The sequence below is a fragment of the Hakea prostrata genome, chromosome 5 (assembly GCF_041222555.1).
Source record: "Hakea prostrata isolate BN-2017 chromosome 5, UWA_Hpros_2, whole genome shotgun sequence".
Lineage (NCBI taxonomy): Eukaryota > Viridiplantae > Streptophyta > Magnoliopsida > Proteales > Proteaceae > Hakea > Hakea prostrata.
Window position 1 is genome coordinate 5,692,312 of NC_142604.1, and position 22,216 is coordinate 5,714,527.

Here is a 22,216-nt window from a genome sequence, read left to right on the forward strand (position 1 = left end):
AGTAGAGGAATATGGCCAATGTCTCGTACTCAAATCTAGATGGTTTAAGCAACAAAGTAGAAGAATACAGCCAATGTCTCGTGCCCAAATCGAAATGACCTCTCCAATTAGATAATCCACAACTAAATTGGATCCTCTAGATACACATTTGATACTAAAATCTAAAAAACTACTTGCTAAACATCTGATATCTTCTAGTGGAAGAATTAAAACAGGGGGAGAGGTGTTTATGTCCATTACAAAGTTTATCAACTGTTAACAACAGTCCCTTTGCAAGTAAAACAAGCAATGTGCAATGACTTCCAAGAGTTCCATGGCATATGTTTTACATTTTAGTGTCTAATTACCAAAAAAAAAAAAAAAAACTCCTTTTTGTCTTTAACGGAAGTGTCTCAGTGTCTCTGCCTAAAGAGAGAGCGACCCGCAAACCCATAACTGCCTTTCCCTGTTCTTGGAAAAATAAAATATGCAGAAAGAGGACACGCGAACTCTGATTCAAATGGAGAGTCTTCAGAAACTGAGAGCGTGAATTGAAACTTCACTCTCACTCAAACACACCCAACCAGGTAACGACATGTTCTTTCTTTACAGAAAATGATTCTTATATGTATCTGCTTTACTGTTTTCACTTCTTCCCAAGCTTCAATTCTCACCCTGATCAACATCTTTTGTTTGCTTGTGTTCGAGGGGAATGATGCCCAAAAGAGAAGAGAAACAGAAAGACGATGATGAAGAAGCATTGTCCTTGGAGGACAAGAATGAAGTGGAGGATCAAACTCAAGTCTTGGAAGTACAAGAAGAAGAAAATAAAGATTTTGAATTTGGGTCATGGAGAGCCGACTCTGTTCTAAGAGAACCCAATATGTGCGCTGCAGAAGACGTCTTCTTCCAAGGTCAGATCCTCCCTCTACGACTCTCTGTCAGCACCAACTGCAGCGGAATGGCCGGAATCAGATTGGGTAGCAGATGCGTTTCCAGATCAGAGTCCATGGACCATGGTTATGGTTCTGCAAATAGCAGGAACAGCAGTATCGAAAGCCCTTACTCAATCGACTCGTCTAGTGATAAAAGGTGCGTTTCCAGGTCAGAATCCATGGACCATCGTTATGGTTCTACTTCTACCACTAGCAGGAAGAGGAGTATCGAAAACCCAAACTTAATCTCCTCATCAAGTGGTAACAGGTGGGTTTCCAGGTCAGACTCCATGGACCATACTTCTGGTTCTGCAAATAGAAGGAGCGGTAGAATCGAAAGCCATAGCTCAATCTCCTCATCGAGTGGTAGCTCCTTAACCACCATTAGAGAGTTGGAATGGAATCGTTTTCATGCTCACCCTAGCCCAAAACCGCAGATTTGGCAAACTGCTGCTTGGCATGAACAAGGTGGTAATCGAAGCCGGAGATCGACGATTTGGGGGTTTTTTCGATTGGGTTTAGTACGGATGCCGGAGATGGAGTTGGAAAATCTGAAGAGAAAGCTTTTGGATAAAAGCAAGAGTTATGAAAGTAGCAGTAGCAGTAGCAGGAACGGTAGAAGCAGGAACAGGTTGAAGGTGTTTGAAGGGTTTAGTGGGTGTAAGTGTTCAGTGAGCATGGTTGAAACAATTGCTTCAAGGATTGCCACCATGAAGAAGGCGAAAGGGAATGCAAGAGAGGAAAATCTGGATAAGGTAGAGAAGAAGCAGGAGAAGCAGGGGAAGCAAGACATGGGCCACCGTCGAAGCTTTGAGTGGTTGAAACAGCTTTCTCTGGCAGTGGCAGATCTTCCAAGGGGACCTGCAGCATCCCATAGACAGTAACTACCTCACTTCCTAGAGACACGCATGCCTTTCTTTTTTATCTTATCTGTCTCTCTCTCTCTCTCTCTCTCTTCTCTCTTCTCGTCATTACGATTTGATGTTATATATATTAACTGATTTGAGGATTTTAGCTTCTGATTTGTAATCTAGTCATTGGTTGTTTCCTGAAGAACCTTCCTTATTCTCTCTTAAACAAATAGAAATCTGACGTGGGATTTTTTTTTAAACCGTTCGATTTGCATTTTCTTGTTGGAGATCGTTTTTTTTATTTTTCGATGCCGTGAGAGTTTTTGTTGTTCGCAAGAGTCAAATCCATTACCTCTCCACTAAGAAGTACAGATCTTATCACTTTACTAACCCTGCATTAACTGTTGGAGATCGAAATTGCTTCAATCTTGCCGTCATGTGAAATTTTGGACCGTCTCATTCTAAATTTTGGTTGAGATTTCAATCAGGTGGCTCAAATTGTTTTGCATGACAGTTTTGGGCATTAAATGTGCAAGACTGTAGTAAAGTTCCCCATGGGTTGAACTTCAGTGCTACGCAATTATCAAAATCTCAACCGTCTGTCTCACTTTTAACCATTTGCAAGTTAAACGGTCGATATCAAAATCTTAGTCAATATTTCAATCTCGACCGTTGACAGCAGATGTTGAGCATTTAATATGCAACATTCAAGTTTGCCTATGCTGGAGATAACTTTCAAAAATCATTCATGGGATAGGTATGGGCAGCATAAAATAGTTCATGAGCTATTGATTAATCGACGTCTTGCCAAGCCTCGAAAGGAGAAGTGAATGGAGGAATAGAGATGGAATGGAGCTTGTGTTTGCTCTTGATCTAAGGCCAGGCAAGAGTCAACAGCAATGCTTAGAGAAGGGAGGGAGGAATAATCGAAGGCCTACCTGCATGCCATGTAGATTTTATTAATTCTCAGTCATTTAAATCGTGACTCCTAGAAAAAATGAAAAAAAAATTCCACGTTAATTGATTATATGTGGACATAGTATTTTGACATGCATGTAAGGGTGGGAACCAAAGGCACCATCACTTCATATGCACTACCCAATCAAGATCTGATGGAACTGAGAAAGAGCAATTTTGCATTCTTACTAGGTTAATGTTGCAGATGTGGCGGTACCTATGGTGCTTAGCATTTGATGGACGCTATTTGAATTTCATTCAATCGTAGTCACTCAAATCTTACTTTTGTTCATCTCAAAGAAAAATCAATTTTTTTTTCACTTAATTGATTATATGTATGTATAGTATTTTGAGCAACTATAATTTAATGAAAATCATGTGTAATCCAAAGTTTGACTTCAATGTTGTGCAACTAATGCATGGCATTGTGCCTCAATTTTGACCGTCCATTTCTCAAAAGTGTGATAATACACTTTTTGAAATAAATGGTCAAAATTGCGCATTAATTGCACAGCACCCAAGCAATTTTCAAGAATCCATCAAAGACTAGACACTAGACACTACAGTAACCATCACGCCAGCAGCACTTGTCTAGCAAAATGCCAAAATCTAAGAGAAAAAGAGGCGTTGTGTTTCCATTTAAGTGGCGTGTGATTTCATGATCATTTCAATCTCATGGACTGCTTTGTGCTTTAGACCCATAAAGACGAAGGCCCACCAACGTTAGGGCCCAGTAGCAACTAAAGAGTAAAGACCCTACGAGAGTGCAAAGGGAAGGGGCCGCTTCAGATATTGAAATAGATATTTCTTTTGCTTTTTCTCCACTTACCTTACTTGTTGCTGAAGGCAGGACAAATAAATTAATTACAAATATGGATGTGAAGGGCCAAAGGTTACTTTTGGACCACCATCATAAGTCAAGCTCAAGCCCATACATCGCGAAGCAAGTGCTGCCTTTAGAATTTAGAGATTTTTACATGTGAGTCCTCTTAGCAAACCATAAACTAATGTTGAGTCTCTTTAATATAATATATTACATGTGAGTCCCAACCAGCTGGAGTTAGATTCCCGAAAAGCAATAGAGCTTTTAGATCCATGTTGTGTGGATCGTGGGAGGTTTGGTCGTTTAGTTGAGTGGATTGGTGTTTTGCTGCATGCGATGGGGAATACGTGATGCGTATATGTTGAACGTGTTGCTAATAAGGCTGCTGATTGGATGTCTAAGTTTCCACTCAATTTGGAATACTATTAGATGTTCTTGCAGGATGTTCCCCACGGGTTGGAGGAGATTCTTCAGGCAGATTGTAATGCTGCTTCCTTTTAGTTTCTCTTTGAGTCTTTGACTCCGTTGTTTTATTATCAAAAGAAAAAAAAAAGTGTATTCAAAGTTTAAATGTTAAGGGGTTAAATTTTGACCCTAGATGCAGCAGATGTGGTGAGTTGGAATCTACCGATCACATATTGTTAGACTGTCGGTTGCACGCAGGGGTATGGTTCGCATCTCCTTTGTCCTTCTCGCCGCCGGCTAATCCTTTGATGCATCAAGCAATTAGTGAGTGGAAATCATGTCTACCGAAAGCGAAGAAAGAGTTCAAGGAAGCTTCATCGATGATTGCATATGTTTGCTGGAGAATATGGAAAGCAAGGAACGAGCTCATCTTCGAAGGAGTGCAGTGGTCGCCGGAAAGAGTGGCTGAGAAAGCGACGGCTGAGGCGAGAGAGTTTGCTGAATGTTTCATTGAGAATAACCGAGAAGATTTGCAGCTTCAAAGAGAGGAGGCGTTTAGGGTGCTTGATCGGTGGATTTGTCCGCCTGATGGGTTTGTAAAGATAAACGTGGATGCTGCTCTAAACAGGGGAGGGTGTGGGCTGGGCTTGGTGTGTAGAGATTCAAGGGGAAGGCCCATTAGAGGGTTAGCAATCCCAGCCCAATTTGAGTCGATCCTTGTTGGTGAAATGTTGGCACTACGTGAAGGTTTGTTATTTGCTGTGGAGGAAGGTTTTGGCAATGTCCTGATGGAATCAGATTCTGCGGAAGTGATCAGGTTCGTGACCAAGCTGGAGTTGATTCCTGTGGACATTCAAAACTTAGTGTGGGATGTGGTAACTCTTGCATCTCAGCTCCAAAATGTTTCTTTTGGTTTTGTTAAAAGGGAGTGTAATGCTGTGGCTGACTTCCTCGCGGGTAAGGCTGTGTCCGTTGCGTGCCGGACTCTTTGGCCTCTTTTGGATCCTGGGTTTCTGGATTTATGTAATCTTGATGCCTTGCGTGGGTCGCGCGTGAATATATAGACCTACTTCTACCCAAAAAAAAAAAAAATACTTAAGTTATTTAATACAATGTGTTATGACTAAAATGCCATTTAACTATTCACAACATATATTTACAAGAAAGACATTATATGTAGTTTAAAAATATATATGTTGTGAATAGTTAAAGGGCATTTTAGTTATAACACATTGTATTAAATAACTTGAGGGGTATTTTGGTCCCTCTAGGTTTGAAATTTAAATACACTTAATGGCGGCTAATGGAAATAGTCTAGTTGGGACATATACGTAATCTATTGCACTAAGAGAACTCAACATTAATTTACGATCCACTAAATAGACTCACATGTAAAAAATTCTAAATTTTAAAATTTCATTTGGTTTGAACCTTGACAAGGAAAAGAATAAGTATAATGTACAAAAATTATTTTCATCAGACCAAATGCATTATAATATAATATAAAAAATTCAAATTTTCTTGGCGCCAGGACCACGTTGCTTGAATAAACATAAGTTGAGAGGCAACAAGAATTTCGTTGGTCAAAATGAGATTTTTTTTTATTTTATTTATAGAAATAGGTCTATATATTAGCACGTGATCCACGCAAAACATCACGATTACACAAATCCAGGAAATCAGAAACCAAACTAGGTCAAAGAGTCCGACACGGACATAGTCTTACCAGCAAGGAAGTCAACTACAGCATTGCACTCCCTTTTAACAAAACAAAACGACACATTCTGGAGCCGAGATGCAAGAATCACCACATCCCACACTAAGTTTTGAATGTCTATTGGAATCAATTCCAGCTTGGTCACGAACCTAACCACTTCTGCAGAATCTGATTCCATCAGGACATTGCCAAAACCCTCCTCCACCGCAACTCGAATACCTTCTCGCAACACCAAAATCAGATGAGATCATTTAATTCTACCCAAAAAAAGACACATTGGTTTGCACTCTTAAACTTTGACCATTCAAAGTATAAGTTGAGAGTTTCTTGGGTACGTAAGCCATGTGTCAAATTTGATGTGCTATCAGTTATGGGTCCACATGGGTCTTTGCTTGAATTAACCGTTGTCTCACCTTTGAAATTCTTAGAAGGCAATGACTTGAAAAGTTAAAGAGACCATAGTTTTTGTTCACCTATGAAGAATCAATGACGATTTCACACTATGATTAGATAAAGAGTCTAATTAGGTTGGTTAAGTGTAATAGACCAAATGAGCTCCTCTACATTTGTGACTTACAAAAGGAGAATGTGAGGTTCCATTCTTAATGTAATAGGGTGAGTAAAGGACCATTTATTTCATTGGGGTTATGTGACATGTATTCTAAGATTACATTAAAAGATTGAGGTTTATTTATAAGTCACATCAAATGGGTTGTGATTAATTTTTTTTTTTTTAAATTGATGTAACTTATAAATGTACCTCAATCCTTTGATTTGATGTTAGGACATATGTCATACGTCTACTTGAAAATGAATGATCCATTTCTTTATGAAAAATTGACTAGATAAAATTTCAGTGATTAAAGGCTCAAAATTCTACTTAAAAAAAACAGACTAAAGACTCAAAAACCATAACATTATGTTATAACTTAGCCTAGGCCCTGGCCTAAATGGGTCAGGGTCATAGTCAAGGTCAAACTAGGATATTTTGGGTGAAGATCATAATCCTAAGAAACCAAACTTACCTAACCCAATTATGATAGTATAATATTGACTTCTATGATGAATGAGATGGCTAATATGGTGTTTTGAAATTGTAGTTATGTAATCAAAAAAAGTAATCAATCTATAAAATGAACCACATGCTTAAATTAACATCTTCAATGCCTAGTATTCATTCTTAACCCAAAAATTAAATGAAAAAAAAAAGAAGCCACATTTTCTTTTTTTTTTTTTTCTTAAGAAGAACAAATCGACATTCAAAGAAATTGAAAATATATGAAGAAACACAAAAAAGAAGAAAAATACATAAATACACCCCAAAAAGAATACAGAAATATAGATGCATGTTCAAATAGAACATACAAAAGAACTAAAACCAAGGAGAGGAGTTGATCAAACTAGCATACATGCAATAAATAAGGTCTTCATAGCTATGGTATGGGTCAAGCCCAATAAAACCTTAGAACACACCACAAAGGTGGGAACGAACACACCACGAGGGCGGAGAAATAACACGCCATGAGGGTGGAGAGAAAACACGCCACGAGGATGGAGATAAAACACGCCACAAGGACGGAGAAACTTTAATGAAAATGCCTATTGGATCGAGTTGGAAGGGTAGATGGGCAAGTGCTTCGGCAGCAATGACTTTTTTGGCACCAAATCTGTGGCAAGATTATGTTGAGGGAGAGGCTCGCGGCAGAAAAACGCCTAGATCCAAGAGAGGAACAGCTACATTTGTGAGCACAAGCAGAAGCAAAACTTGTGATCTCCTTTTGTGCCACAACATGGCCATATCGATCATGATTGGATCAATGCACAACAGTGGTTCCTGTTAAGGGTTTCAAAACCTAACCCAAACTATTAAAACCTGACCAAATCGGCTTGTTATAGCTCGAACCGAAGATTAATGGGCTGTGTTTTGGCTGAACAACTTCAGCTCACATTGGTTCAGGTTGGTCCGGCCAGCCCGTGTGTGGCCCACTAGCCATAACCATTTGACCCGAAACCAGCCCGAACCCGAACAAGTCCGTTAAACCCGTTATAAATAAATAAAATAAATTTACATGTAAAAGACAGGAAAACCCCCAAATATCCATTTTTTTCCCCTTCATTGTGTTGCTTTGGAATGTGAAACAACAAGCCTGTCAAAGCCTTCGCCATTTGGAAGATGGGCTTAGTAAATATTTAGCAAGTGTATTATCATTTGAAAATTTCTTAAGGCCTGTTTGGTTACATGTATCCAGAGATTTCAAGTCTCTGGGATTCATGAATCGATAATTATACCTGTTTGGTTGTAAAAATCTCTAGATTCATGAAATCTAGAGATTCACCTTTTTACACTAAAAAGTGAATATGTAGATTTATGGGTAAGGGGTGAAATCCAGAGATTTCAAAAAAGCTATACATTTGCACATTCACAAAAATCACGTCGATCAAATAGATTTTTAGGATGAATCTATAGATTTCATTCCACAATCAAACATTTAATTTTATAAATTATGACTCCATAGATTTGAAATCTCCAAACTCATGTAACCAAACAGGCTCTTAATGTTTTATTTTGATCCACTTTTACAAGTGTCAAGTAGAAGGAAGAGTTTTGGCCAAAACAAAAAAAGTAGGGGGAAGAGAATAAGCAAAGACAACCCACTCTCATTCATCAAGATGCCAACTTTCTTTTGTATATTAGTTTTATAACTTTTACTTCTTTGTATAAATTTTTTTTAAAAATTTTGGACACCCAACATAAGAGACATTGAGATAACTTAATGCTTATATATGTTCACATGTTCTTGATAAATTCCACATATCAACAAGGTCCTTAAAACATACCGCTAGTAAACCTAAACTTAAAGTGTTAGTAAACCCAATTGCAAATCGTTAATCAACCCGAAACCATTAGTTTCTTAATGGCCGTATTTGGACTTAGTATTTTTCAGCCCAAAACCGTTTGACCCAGCCTGAAACCGGCCTAACCCGAATCGTTGACACCCCCTAGTTCATGTGCAAGAACTTGCCCAACAAAGCAAAGCAACTCGAACAACACAGACAACAAATCGCGAAGCAGTTAGGGCAAAAAGAGCAAAAAGAGCAAAACCAAAGGAAGAGGAAAAACTAGAAGAAAAAAAAACTAAGAGGAGAAGAGGAGAAGAGAAGAAAGAGACAACGAGGAAAATGAGGAGGTAAAGAGATAGAGGCAAATGACCACCGGTGCTCTCCGCCTCAAAACAGGGCATGCACTTGTGTGTTCAAAGCCAAAGAGAGGTGAGAGCGAAATGTGGGGAAGAGGTTTTCAGGGAAGGTTCTAGCGCCGCTACTAAAATCGTCTGCTGTTGTATAGGGTTTTGGCTTTGACTCACACTTTACAACAAAACAAAAAACACTCCACAAAAAATCTTTACAAAAACACAACATAAGGGTGACTTATCATTCATCAAGCACATAAATATCTAGGGCTAGAGTACTCCATACCCCATAGCCAAGGCAAGAAGCCGGATTTTTTTGGTGCACTTAGTGGGTTACATTGTCAATTGTGAGGTGACACACATCTTCCTATGGTGTCCATAGTGGGATATGGATTCTTTCTTAGGAGATTCTTGATGTTACCCTCCCATGAGCAAAAGGAGTTCATGATGTTCACACCATATCAATGGAATTTCTATACTTCACCAAATTTTATTTTTTATTTACGAAATATTAAAAAAAAAACATTAAATGAGCTAATGTTAGGTTTCTTAGATTAAGTTTTTATTTTTTTCTATTTTTTTATTTTTAGGTTAAGATTCAGAAAAAATAATAAAAAACTGAGATGGAGACGCGTAGCAAAGCAGTCAGTAGTGGCGCTCGTCTTGGTCTGACGCGGCATGGGGACGACTTTGTGCAGCACAGTCAGTCATGCCATTATTAATTAGACTAATACATAATTAATTGAAAATATAAAAACGTCTTTCCGTCTACGACCCGAAACAAAGAACGAAAAGACCTATGACTCCGTCCACTCTCTTCTCCGCCTTCCTCTTCCTTCGCTTCCCTGGTTTCTTCCTCTTCCTTCACACAGAGATCTCTGACCCCAGCGACGTAGTTGTCAAGCAACAAATGGAGTAATTTGCAGAAGATACAGAGAGAATTTGGAGAGACGATTCCAAATCCATACAGAGAGACACAGAGAGAAAGAGAGAAAAAGCAAAGGCGGAGGAGATATGCTACGTTCGTGCTTCAGACCACTAGAACGATGCTTCGGCTTTCGAGAAAGTGATGGACTTCTTTGGCATTTGGACTTGAAACCTTATGCTTCTGGAGATTTTTCAATCGCTGTCGTTCAGGCTAACTCATCCCTTGAAGATCAAAGCCAAGTGTTTACTTCTCCTTCCGCTACTTATGTTGGTGTCTATGATGGCCATGGTGGCCCTGAAGCTTCTCGTTTCATTAATAATCACCTGTTCTCTCATCTTCACAGTTACCTAGCTCCACAATCTTCTTTGTTTTTGTTTTTCCTTTTTCTGATTTAGATTAGATTTATTTTCCTCTCTGTCTTCTTGTAATTAGATTTTACTTACTTAAATTGTTATTTGCTTCCTTATCTGTATAGAGTTTGCTACGGAACAAGGAGGATTGTCAGTGGATGTCATAAAGAAAGCGTTTGATGCTACTGAAGAGGAGTTTTTGCAGTTGGTGAAGCGTTCTTGGCCTTCCCGCCCACAGATCGCTTCGGTGGGTTCCTGTTGTCTGCTTGGTGCCATTTCCAATGATACGTTGTATGTGGCCAATCTTGGGGACTCCAGGGCTGTTCTTGGGCGGAAGGCCCCTGGAGGTCGAAGGATTCCGGTGGTGGCAGAACGCTTGTCCACCGATCATAATGTTGCTGTCGAGGAAGTGAGGAAGGAGGTCGAGGCGCTTCATCCTGATGACTCTCATATTGTAGTTTACAGTCGTGGAGTTTGGCGGATTAGGGGTATAATTCAGGTATTATGGAGAACCATCATTTTCTGCTATTGTTTACTGCTGCTTTTGCTATACTGAGTTATTCTGATTTCCTCTTGATTGAAACTCATTTCTTTCCCGTTTATGATTGTTGATTCTAGTCCAGTTGGACTATGATTTCCCCAAATTATTGGTTTAATTATGATGGGGAGACAAGAGCATAGAAAAGCTCATTCCAGGTCACACTAAGTTCAAAGGTGAATTGGATATTGACCATGTTTTGTCTCCTAGAAGCTCCAAACAACTCCCATCCTCCTAACAAAAAAGAATAATAGTTGTCTACTGTTTCTGCTATTATTGGATGCAGAATAAGTTTTCTACCAAAATTCAGTTAGGTTTTTGTGCTCTGAATTGATCAACTGGTACTTGGACTTGCATTACTCTATAGTGCTGCATTATAGTAGTGTCTGCCAGTTTACAATAGGTTGAACTGATTTGAATAGAAAATTGCAGTTGCACGGCAAGTTCATCAAACTCTGAAGCAAGTCTATCAGGGATAGTGAATCAGCTTGACGATTGGCATTAGACACTTTGTTTATGTTGTCTCTCTCTGGCATAAACTTCATGGAGTTTTGCTGGTGTAGTAAGGAATCAACTGTTGGTTTTTTAATTCATTGCTCCCAATTCTAGACAATTATCCTGCATTGCTGCTTCAGAGTCAATAGTTTACCTTTTCATTCTCTGTAACTATCTTCTTGCAGAGTATACATGCTTAAATCTTTAGTGAATTCGGTGTCCTTATAAAATTGAATGCTTTGGAAATGCTTGGTTTGCAGATAACGAAATGCATATTAGAGCTGACCAGAACTCTATTTTCTTGTCTTAAAAATATTGATATGGTAAAAGCTCCTTTTACACTCTTTTTTTATTATTTTTATTTTTTATAATGAATTGATAGTTTTATACTGGCATTGTTGTGTGGTACTAGTATGACCATGTTGCATCACACACACAAACAAATTCACAAACTGGAGTTTATTTGTTTAGATTTTATTGGTGCATATATGTAATTGATTTTTCCTTTTAAGAAAAAAAGAAAAAGAAAAAGGGATTCCAATATTACATCGTTTTATATCAGGGTTTTTCATCAGATCACTGATGGGCATGCTGGGGGAAGGCCTCAGTTGCATAATGTAGTGCCTGCTGAGTTTCAACTTTCAAAACATTGAGCTTTCACCAGTTTTAGTTCTGATAACCAAGGTGCTGATGGTCGTGGTTCATAACATGAATCTATAGCTTTCTACTTTTTCTGTTCATTTTTTGCTTTATTCCTTTCTTCCCTTAGCAACTTCTGTGTTCTACCTTTTGTGGGCCCTAGAATACCCAAAAATAAAATAAACAGTTTAGCCCAACTATGAGTTTTTGTAGGGGTAACAGCCTCTAATATTGTGCAAGCATTTTGTTTGGTTTCTGTCCTCACTGGGGTCCTTTTAAGGTTACAGCAGCCTTTCATTTGGAGTTTCTCTTTTGGGTTCCAAAATCCTGAGAAAAAAATGTACCCTTCACACAAAAAGAGAGAGAGTTCTATATTTCAAAAAAACATGTGCTGAAAATTTATACACTTATGCTTTCTATGAGCAATTATAATATTATTACTAACTGTAATTTATGTTGTGGAAATACAATCCCCTGTTTTGACAGGGAAACCGAGGTTCAACCCTTCAAAAGAAAGACGATGAGCTAATATTAATATATAATGGATGGATCTGTAACATGATTATGTTTAGTGAATACTTTTTTGGTGATTCTCTTTGAATTAAAAACTATTCTTTGCCTTTACCTTTTTCTTTTTGTTCTTTTTTGTGTAAGTAATAACTTCCTATCTTATATTTGGTGGAGGGAAAGGGCAAACGGTATTTTTTTTAGGGTAAGAGCGGGTGGGGTGGGTTCCTCATATTCCGTTATCCTTTTAGGGATCAATTGATATGCCTCTTCAGCCACACTCTTCTGCTGCTAAGTGAATAAAAGTTGTCTGCATTCGATGCATGTGAGATGCATGCAGCAGGAAAAACATATGATGGTACCCTAATCAGGATCTCTAAATCTCGAATGAGATCCCAGCTTTTTTCCTTGTCAATGATGTCATAATAATTTCTCTTTGTCATGCATACAAAGTGACTAGAGTACATACTTAATAATTAATATCAAAGTGCATCTTCAGGTCCACCACACACTTTATGGCTTTCAAGCTTGGCTGTGGCATGGTTGTGGTAGTTTATCTACATATTGTAGATTCATGGTCTTAACTTCATTGGACCATGTCATACTTAGAAATTTATATACAACAGTAATGAAATTTCATTTATAGGATATGGAAATTGATTTCTCTGTTGTTAACTGCTATTTTGTTCTCATCATTTTTCAGAAATGTAAGAAGAAAATGGAGGTATTCTTTTAACAATTTCAGTGTTTTCTAGGTGTCGAGATCTATTGGTGATATCTATCTCAAAAGACCTGAGTTCAATAGGGATCCCCTTTTCCAGCAATTTGGATCTGCTGTCCCTCTTAAACGACCTGTGGTGACATCAGAACCTTCAATACAGATTAGAAAGTTAAAGGCAGACGACTTATTCTTGATTTTTGCATCAGATGGCCTGTGGGAGCAACTGAGTGATGAAGTGGCAGTAGAGATTGTGTTCAAAAACCCTAGAGCTGTAAGTACTTTTTGGCTGCCTTATTACCATGACTTGTTGCATGTCACCATCACTATTGGTTTGTTGCATTTACTGGAATAAATTGTTGTAATTATCCTAGGTTGGGCTCTGCCTTAAGGGGTGTCTTTCCAACTGGAACAATGTCTGGTGCTGATATTGTTGTCCTTTGGCCCTATTAGATCAATCTGGGCCAATGTTTTACAGATATGGATCAGGTAATTCAAGTCAGCCAAATTTTCGTGGCTTTGATGGAGCCCCAGATCCTGTACTGATCCGTCTGATGGGTTCTGTTTGTCACTTATTAACATGGATACTCAACCGGTCACTTCTTGATCAAATCCAATCTTGGATCCTGAATTTATAATCCTTGGTCTTGTGTAGATTACTCCCTAACAATGTAGTCTAGTTTTGTACAGGGAAAATATGTTTCAGAATTCAATATGAAATTCAGTCAATGGGAGAAGCTTACGTGGAATCGTGTTGAAGTAGCTTAGTGGGTCAACTTACTACAGGCTGGACCAACAGTGGCCCAACCCAAGCCTGAACCTTTGACAGCTTTGTGGTTATGACTTATGAGACAGCAGATCTTAAATGCTTAATTTTGCTCTGCTTTCCACCCTCTTGTTGAGCTGGATGCTTCTCCGTGATTTTGTTACTACTATTTTTTATTTGACTAGCTCCAGTGACAATGGTGAAGTTATTGACTGGTGCATTCTTTCTCAGGGAATAGCAAAGCGATTAGTGAAAGCTGCCCTTCAGGAGGCTGCAAGGAAAAGGGAGATGAGATATGATGACTTTAAAGAGATAGAGAAGGGAGTTCGACGGCATTTCCATGATGATATCACTGTGATTGTGATTTATCTTGATCACATTGGAGGCTTTTCTAGTGGTAGATTGAAGTACAATGCTGTTGACTGCACTGCTGCTCCTGTCGATGTCTTCTCTCTTAACACGGATGATGCAGAAGAACGCGTTCACAATATTTCCTAAAAGAACCTGTCCATCTTAAGGGCACACACTGAATAGTGACTAGTTGTCTCTGTGAATATATTTCTGTATATGTATGTAAAAAAGAAAGAGCAATGATTCAAAGAAATGTTTTCAAAGGAATATGTTGGTATCAAAGCCAGGGCAAAGAGGGGTTGTCCAGTAAGAGGAGATGACAGTTGAGGTTGGTGTACATGATAGTTGAAGAAAATGTTGATAAATCCTAGCTGCTAAGTGCTGTAACTGAGTTCGATCCTGGTTCCAGGTTTTCCTGTATTCTTTGTAGCTGACAATTGGGAGAAATTTTAGTTTTATTTGGGAGAAGTGGCAGTACTGCACTAGGCATGAACAGACCAAAGAGGTGATTATTTTGAAATCTTTCCTTTTTGCTTTGGTCGTTATTATTACAAAATTTTGATTTCAGGTAATTGCTCCTTTTGGTATCCCTGTTCCTGCCTCAGTTTGATTGTTGGATGGATGCTTTGGTAGAAGGAATTCTGAAGGTGCCTTCCATGGTCATTTCTAGATGCAAACAGGAATCTGGGGATGGGATCTTGGATGGCATGGTCTTAGGTTCAACAACCATGTCCTCCGCTTGAGGGTTGACTGCTGAGGTGCCCCTAGAATGGGTGGAGTTCACCTTGGATTCATTAGGTTCAATCCCTAATTTATTTTATTAGTATTCAAAGGCGGGTTTCATTCAATCTCTAATTTATTTGGTGAGTATTGAGAGGCGAGTCTGATTGTTATGGTATAGTGGGAAAGTGTAAGCGGCTCTACTATGACACGGGCTTGACTTCAATGTTGCCCAATTAATGCGTCACACTGTACTGTGAATAGTCAATCTTAACCCCTTTGCTGCAGGTGTTATATATCAACCAAGCAATTTTCAAATCCTAATCATCACACTCTTAGGGGGGTACAGAGCCCCGATGGCATTACCGCTACAAATCTGGTGGGACTCATAGGTAAAAAATAATAAATAAAAATATTTAAAAAATAAATAAAAAGAAGAAGAAGAACCCATCACCCAACCTTGGGTCCCCTATATTTATGGTGGTTAAAGTCGTGGGGAGCACAGAGTGCTCTTCGGGTAACCGATTTGAACTCGCAATTTCCATCCATTGAAACAGTATCCAAGCATCTACAGAACTGGCTGTCGATGTTGTTGGCCCCTCTAAACTAATCATGGTTTTCGTGGGGTACATACCTGCATCATTTATGACTTTCCCAAGTCATGATGACTCATTTACCAAAAAAAAAAGTCACGATGACTCGCAGGGCCAGCAAGGCCACCAAGTAATCAAGTGATATTGAAAGAGATAAAATTCGTCATGCAATACTCTAAAATATTGTAGAAATATACGGTTTCAATTTGGACTTCAAATCTATAGCATTATAATTTATAAAATTAAGTGTTTGGATGTGGAATGAAATGTGTGGATTCATCCTAAAATACTATTTGATCCACGTGATTTTTGTGAATGTGTAACTTTTTTGAAATCTCTGGATTTCACCCCATACCCATTAATCTACAGATTCACGTTTTTAGTGTAAAAAGGTGAATCTATAGAATTCATGAATCTAAAAATTTTTACAACCAAACGGGTATAATTCTCAGATTCATGAATCCAAAGATTTGAAATATCTGGATTTATTTAACCAAACATGCCTTAATAGAGAATGACGCTTACAGGCCAGTCCTTCCCTAAAATTGAAGGGTTCAACGGATTGATTTGTATATCTGATATGCATTATGAGAAATTGAGAACACATTAAGATTTAGAATGATATAATGCATCTAAATCCATTCCCTCCATCTCTCGTGATTAGAAAACACATAAGTCAAAAGGCCCACCTGCAATTAATGGCGAAGAAGAGGTCATAAGAAGAGAGGGACCATGAACTGGGTTCCCACGAGATCTCTCATCTCTTAGATTAAACAACATGGCATCACAAATCATGAACACCGTGTCTCTTCTCTAGTGAACCGGAAACAAAAATCTCTTTTCAATGTAGCTTGAAATTAAGAAGAACGTATAACATCTCAACTAAAACTGGTCAATTGTTCGTGTCAAAACTTTTGATAATTTTGGTTGAATGGGTGGCGGAGGCTGACTGATGCTGTGGTCCAGCAGCCCTTCTCAAAACAAACCACATGACAATTGATAACTACCCCTCGCTTCTTGGCTCCGCTCAACCCGAGCCAACTACTACAACACAAGCTTCTCAACTGGAAAAAAAAAATTCTCTGCTGTGCACATCTCTCTGCTATGCATAATAGTGTACTTTCATTCCAAACAGAAGTCTGTGATTAAAAGTTTAATTTTGAATTAAGAAAAATCCTCAATATTCTTTTAATTTTTAAGTTTTCTTAGCCATTTGTTTGACATATAAGTGAATTATTGTGCACAGCTCATGATGTTATTCAGTAGTAAATGTGTGTGTAAAATGGCTCAAATGAACTAATTTCATTATTAGTATATATGCAAGAAGAAGAAAAAAATAATTTGCAAACAGCCTAGGTTTTAATCTTCCATGACTTGCAGTTATGGGAGTATTTTTTGGTTGTATTACTGTCTATTTTAAGTTTTTTTTTATTATTTGGCACTTAGGGTCATTTCTTAAAAATAAAACATGTGTTGAGTGGGATCAGCATGTGTAATGTCTCTTCATAGTGATACATTTGTATTTTTCTTTCTCTTTTGAAAAATTAACGAAAAAAAGACATTGCTCTCAGAGGATTCACATTCTCTGTAATTCCTTTCCCTATAATTCTCTATAATTCCCTACTAGAGATTAAATAAAATTCCAATGGGTACCCATAAATATGAATTTTATTTAAACTCTAGTTTGTTGGATAGCCATTAGATTACTTAAATGCCACATGGCATAATCTTATGAGAGAATTGTAGAAAATTATAGGAAAAGGAAATTACAAAGAATGTGAATCCATTACTCAGACCAAAGAGGCATTAATGCGGATTCACATCCTCTGCAATTCCTTTCCCTACAATTCCATGTAATTCCCTCATAGGATTGTGCCATGTGGCATTTAAGTGATCTAACGATTACTCAATTTAAACTAAATTTGAATTTTACAAAAACCCACTCGATCAAATTTGAACTTTTACTTTAAACTCCAGTTTGTTGGGTAACCGTTGGATTACAAGCCAAATATCTAATTTTAGAAATTATGGAATTCATAGATTTGAAATCTGAATCCCATTAATGCTCATCACACCCTTGAAATAAAAGAATCTCACATCTATTAGATATATTTGCATATATTTTTTATTCTCTCTCCACAAATTGGTAGGGGACCGTGTAATTTGGCAAGAATATCTTTTCAAACAATTAATAGAAAATCATGGAAGAAAACTTGTAGATTTTGTGCATGCTTAGAGACTCTCTCTCTCTCCACTACCCCATAGTCACACCCCTTAGTTTTGTTATTATTATTTTTTGCCTTGAAAACCATCTTCATTTGTTTAAGATCAAAATAATTCCTCCGCACTGCTCAAATTGAATAGTATAACGATGATATTTATTTGATATATATTCATTATGATTTAATCATACAAATGGCTGGTGTGTGCCTTATCTGGCCAACATAAAATAATAGAAGAGTTTTTAAGGAAAATTATATTAGGATCATTTTTTAGTTGTCCACAATAAAAAGAGGTTGATCTCTACTGGAACATCCCACCATTTCCTAGATAAAGAGAAAAACCTAGCTGCTCTTGTTAGATAATTTACATTTACATTATTAGATCTCTCAACAAAATGAAAATTACTAATTCAAATAAAATAAGATGGTTTTGCCCTTGTGCCCGGCACCCTCACATGTTAACAAAAAAAAAAAATGATATGATATAAAACGTCCTTACCCGAAAAAGAAAAAATGGATATTACATAGTAACATGTTCTTTCTCTTGATAAATCAATAAACATGAATTGATATCATGAGCGGAGCTCCCAAGAGCCAAGGGGACCATGACCCTACTCAATTTCTAAAAATTCTTTAAAGAAGTTTATTTTGGGCTTTTTTTTCTTTAATATTTTTAAGTCTTTTGGTCCTTTTCTAGTGTGACATATTAGCAATTTCTCCTTTCTTTTCTTTTAGAGAAAATACTTAAAAGTTAAAAGACAATGGGTAATAATATCAGTGTGGTCATTCCCATATTGAGTTTTGACACCTTTAGTCTATGGGGTGCATAGCTTAGAGAAATAGATATATGAAGCTAGTGCACATTTTCAATGATCGGCTCATGCACAGAATTTTGCTTGCAAATACTACCAAAGAATTCACTAACATGGCCAATAACTCGGACCCTGAACTGATTAGGCCTTCTGTGTTAGATGATCTGCAATACAGTTGGATAGTCTAGAAATATAACCTACTACCTATAAATTTGATATCTTCAATTATAGGTTGGTTATTGAGATTATGTTTAGTTTTTCATCTTGCTCCTGCCTCTTAATGAAAATTTAATTACAAAAAAAATTAAAAATTTACTAAATAATAATAATGATCAATACCTTTTAGTGAAAATGTTAATATTCTCTCTAGTGGTTCCACCCTTGATATATGTAAACTTGTCAGCTTACAACAAAAAACTTTCCCTGCAAGTGAATAATTAATCCCAAATGAATTATATAAACATATGAACAAAAAAATTCGTCAGTTCTGGTCTCCTAGCTTAAATTGTTTTACCTAAATTTGTTTCTTCGTTCTTGACAAAAAAAAAAAATAATAATAATAATAAATAAATAAATTTAAGTGTTTAATAGAGCCGAGCTTGGCTCAAGTAGCTCCGGTGTCCAAGCTGACACGTAGACGACAATTACTGGAACGTTAGTTTGTCTTTTAAGATATTTGGTATTGGAATCGGAATCGGATGAGTCTTATCATATTGGTTCCAATAAGACCACGTCAACCACTTGTTTCTTCCTCTGAGAAGAAAACCAACTCTAAAACCCTTCTTCTTCTTCTTCTTCTTCTTCTTCTTCTTCTTCAAAGCAAATCTCTGAAGCCCGAAGAAGAGTAGAGCAAGAAGAAGAAGAAAAAATGGGGATAGTGGAGAAAGCACATAATGTCAGAGTGTTGGGTTCAGGAGAAAGAATCATAGTGCTAGGGCATGGATTTGGTACAGATCAATCTGTATGGAAACACCTGGTTCCTCACCTCGTCGACGACCACCGTGTAATTCTCTACGACAACATGGGTGCCGGCCCTACTAACCCAGAATATTTCGATTTCGATCGATACACCACCTTAGAAGGGTACGCCTTCGATCTTCTCGCTATCTTGGAGGACTTGCAGGTCCAATCTTGCATCTTCGTTGGTCACTCTGTTTCTGCAATCGTCGGTGCTCTAGCTTCCATCACTCGCCCTGATCTCTTCTCCAAAATTGTCATGATCTCCGCCTCTCCTAGGTATCAAATTTGAAATTAATTCTGTCACAGAAATTGAAGAAAAAAATATCACTTTTTTCTTTCTCGTTTTATGTTTAATTTAGGTACTTGAACGATGTGGACTACTATGGAGGGTTCGAACGAGAAGATCTAGACCAGTTGTTCGAAGCGATGAGATCGAATTACAAGGCGTGGTGTTCTGGATTTGCTCCGTTGGCTGTGGGAGGTGATATGGATTCTGTGGCGGTTCAGGAATTTAGTCGAACACTTTTTAATATGAGACCTGACATAGCTTTGAGCGTAGCTCAGACCATATTTCAGAGCGATATGAGGCAGTTCTTGGGTATGGTTACTGTACCTTGTCATATTCTGCAGAGCATGAAGGATTTGGCCGTGCCGGTGGTGGTTTCTGAGTACTTGCATAAACACATCGGTGGTGATTCCATCGTCGAAGTCATGGCGTCTGACGGTCATCTCCCTCAGCTAAGCTCGCCTGATATCGTAATTCCAGTTCTGCTTCGCCATATTCGTTTTGATATTGCCGTCTGAAAATCATAAACTGTGTTCTTCTTTCCGGTGATGACCTGACCCCTCTCACTCTCTCCTGGTAATTCAACTTATGTGATGTTCAAGTTTAATTGTAAATACATTTGTAATTTTGAACTACTATTGTTCTTGTCATCATCTGATTCAGCTCATTTGGCCCTTGATACTGAGTCTTCCAAGGTTTAATCTGCCACTGGTTCTTGAATTTTGCAATTTTTTTTGGCAGATATCATTGTTTGTTAATGGGTTTGGTTCTGTCTTTGTATTTTGTAGATCCATATAAGTAGATGTTTATCATTGTAATTGGAACAAGTTTGAGTTTTGGGTTTGATACTTTTACTGGTTAGAGTTCTGAAACTATAGGGATCAAGATATTGGGTTTCCCCCACAAATGTTGTTTCTATGGGGTAACCCAGTAAATAAAGTATGATACTTTGTAAGGTGGAGAGTGCTCTAGAGAGGTTATCAACTTTTCAAGGAATAGCATAATCTCTTTTTCTCTCTGGTGGACATAGGTTGTTTGTTGAATCACCGGAAATTCCTTGCTGTCAAGTGTATTTTGTTTGTTTTTTTCTTCATGGTTTATACATCTGTCTCTAGTACTTGTTTTTGACTCTTTAATGCAGTAGGTCAATGCCTTGGCCTCGTGCTACAACTTTCGTCCATCAATCATTCCGCCAAGGCCCATCCTTGGTAGATTTCTTCGAAATTTTGTTCTCCCACTTAAGGGCATGTTTGGTAACGGGCTAAGGAAGAGTATTTTGTACTCTTTTGCCATCAGAATGTCAAAAGACGCAAGAAAATGTTTGGTAAAATGGGCCGTTCTTTCATTTTTAGGAAACAAACTAGTTCAATTTTCATGTCTTAAAATATTTTTTTGAAAATAACTTTTACTTGTTTTGTCATTCTCATAAACAAAATGCACGTCTCAAATTTAACTCAAATTTCATTCACACACAACTTCTAATTCATTTTTACCTATTCTTATATGTCAATATAGAAGTTAATAAAACATAGCTAAAATCATTCTTAAGAACGGAACTTACCAATGGCTAATTTGTTTTATTAGTTTTCTCAGTACAAATTTTATAAAATGGTTAAGTTTGTTCTTAGACCACTATTCTTTGATAAAAATATTAAAAAACTGTTCTCACAAAAAACGTTGCACGTTTATTCTCTTCTCACTGGCAAGCTACAACATTATCCACCAACTAGCTAAACTCAGCTATTGATACATTTGTTCAGATCTCATATAATAAGGATTCTTTAAGGCAAAATAAAATAAAATATAAATATAAATGTACCAACACTTCCTCTCACTTATTTTATTCTCACTTTTCTTTCTTTTGGTGAAAACTTATTTTATTCTAGCTGGAAATAACCTAACTACCATCTAATGAATTTCTTAACAAAAACTTATATATCTTATATAAAAAATAAATTCTTATCAAATTTTTATTTAAGAAAGTTATAGACAAGGCAAAAGGTTTTGTAATTGATTGTACATACTATATGCTTGTGTTTTTTTATTTTTATTTTTTTGGTAAGAAGTCAGATACTTCATTTTCATTCATAGACTATAAATTACCGACACACAAAAGAAAGGAAAAATACAAAGGATAGATGCATGAAACACAAGGTTCGGTTCTAACCAAGGAGCTGAAATTGACCAAACTATCGAACATGCAATAATCAGAGTCATCCAAACTAAGGGATGGAACAAGCCCAATAAACCCTTAGAGCTAGAGCTGTAACAAGCACTGCGACGGTTATATGCTCATGCAATGGTTGAAAATACTATTATATGCATACATAATTATATCTAGGATCCAACTCAAAAACAAATATTAGAATCATATTTAGTTGTTTAATGTTTTAAAAGATTAAGGGCCTCTTGGTATCAATTCTCACTCTCTTTTTTTGTCTATCTAAAAGAAATGAATATAAGAATTCATTTT

The 22,216-nt window shown here is 37.3% G+C and overlaps 4 protein-coding genes across 4 annotated transcripts; all 4 read left to right on the forward strand.

Moving 5' to 3' along the window:
- Positions 1-382: 382 nt before the first annotated feature.
- On the forward strand, positions 383-2,006 carry LOC149014638 (uncharacterized). Its single transcript, XM_089156069.1, has 2 exons — positions 383-566; positions 688-2,006. Exon 2 carries the CDS (start codon positions 692-694, stop codon positions 1,796-1,798), a length of 1,107 nt encoding a protein of 368 aa, XP_089012195.1. The 5' UTR covers positions 383-566; positions 688-691; the 3' UTR covers positions 1,799-2,006.
- A 2,324-nt stretch (positions 2,007-4,330) lies between these two features.
- Positions 4,331-5,014, forward strand: LOC149014639 (uncharacterized). Its single transcript, XM_089155295.1, has one exon. The coding sequence runs from the start codon at positions 4,331-4,333 to the stop codon at positions 5,012-5,014; it is 684 nt and encodes a 227-aa protein (XP_089011421.1).
- A 4,631-nt stretch (positions 5,015-9,645) lies between these two features.
- LOC149014640 (putative protein phosphatase 2C 63) lies at positions 9,646-14,706 on the forward strand. Its single transcript, XM_089156071.1, has 4 exons — positions 9,646-10,128; positions 10,262-10,635; positions 13,071-13,307; positions 14,031-14,706. Exons 1-4 carry the CDS (start codon positions 9,873-9,875, stop codon positions 14,295-14,297), a joined length of 1,134 nt encoding a protein of 377 aa, XP_089012197.1. The 5' UTR covers positions 9,646-9,872; the 3' UTR covers positions 14,298-14,706.
- A 4,530-nt stretch (positions 14,707-19,236) lies between these two features.
- On the forward strand, positions 19,237-21,326 carry LOC149014641 (putative esterase KAI2). Its single transcript, XM_089157141.1, has 2 exons — positions 19,237-19,733; positions 19,817-21,326. Exons 1-2 carry the CDS (start codon positions 19,366-19,368, stop codon positions 20,259-20,261), a joined length of 813 nt encoding a protein of 270 aa, XP_089013267.1. The 5' UTR covers positions 19,237-19,365; the 3' UTR covers positions 20,262-21,326.
- The last annotated feature ends 890 nt before the right edge of the window (positions 21,327-22,216 follow it).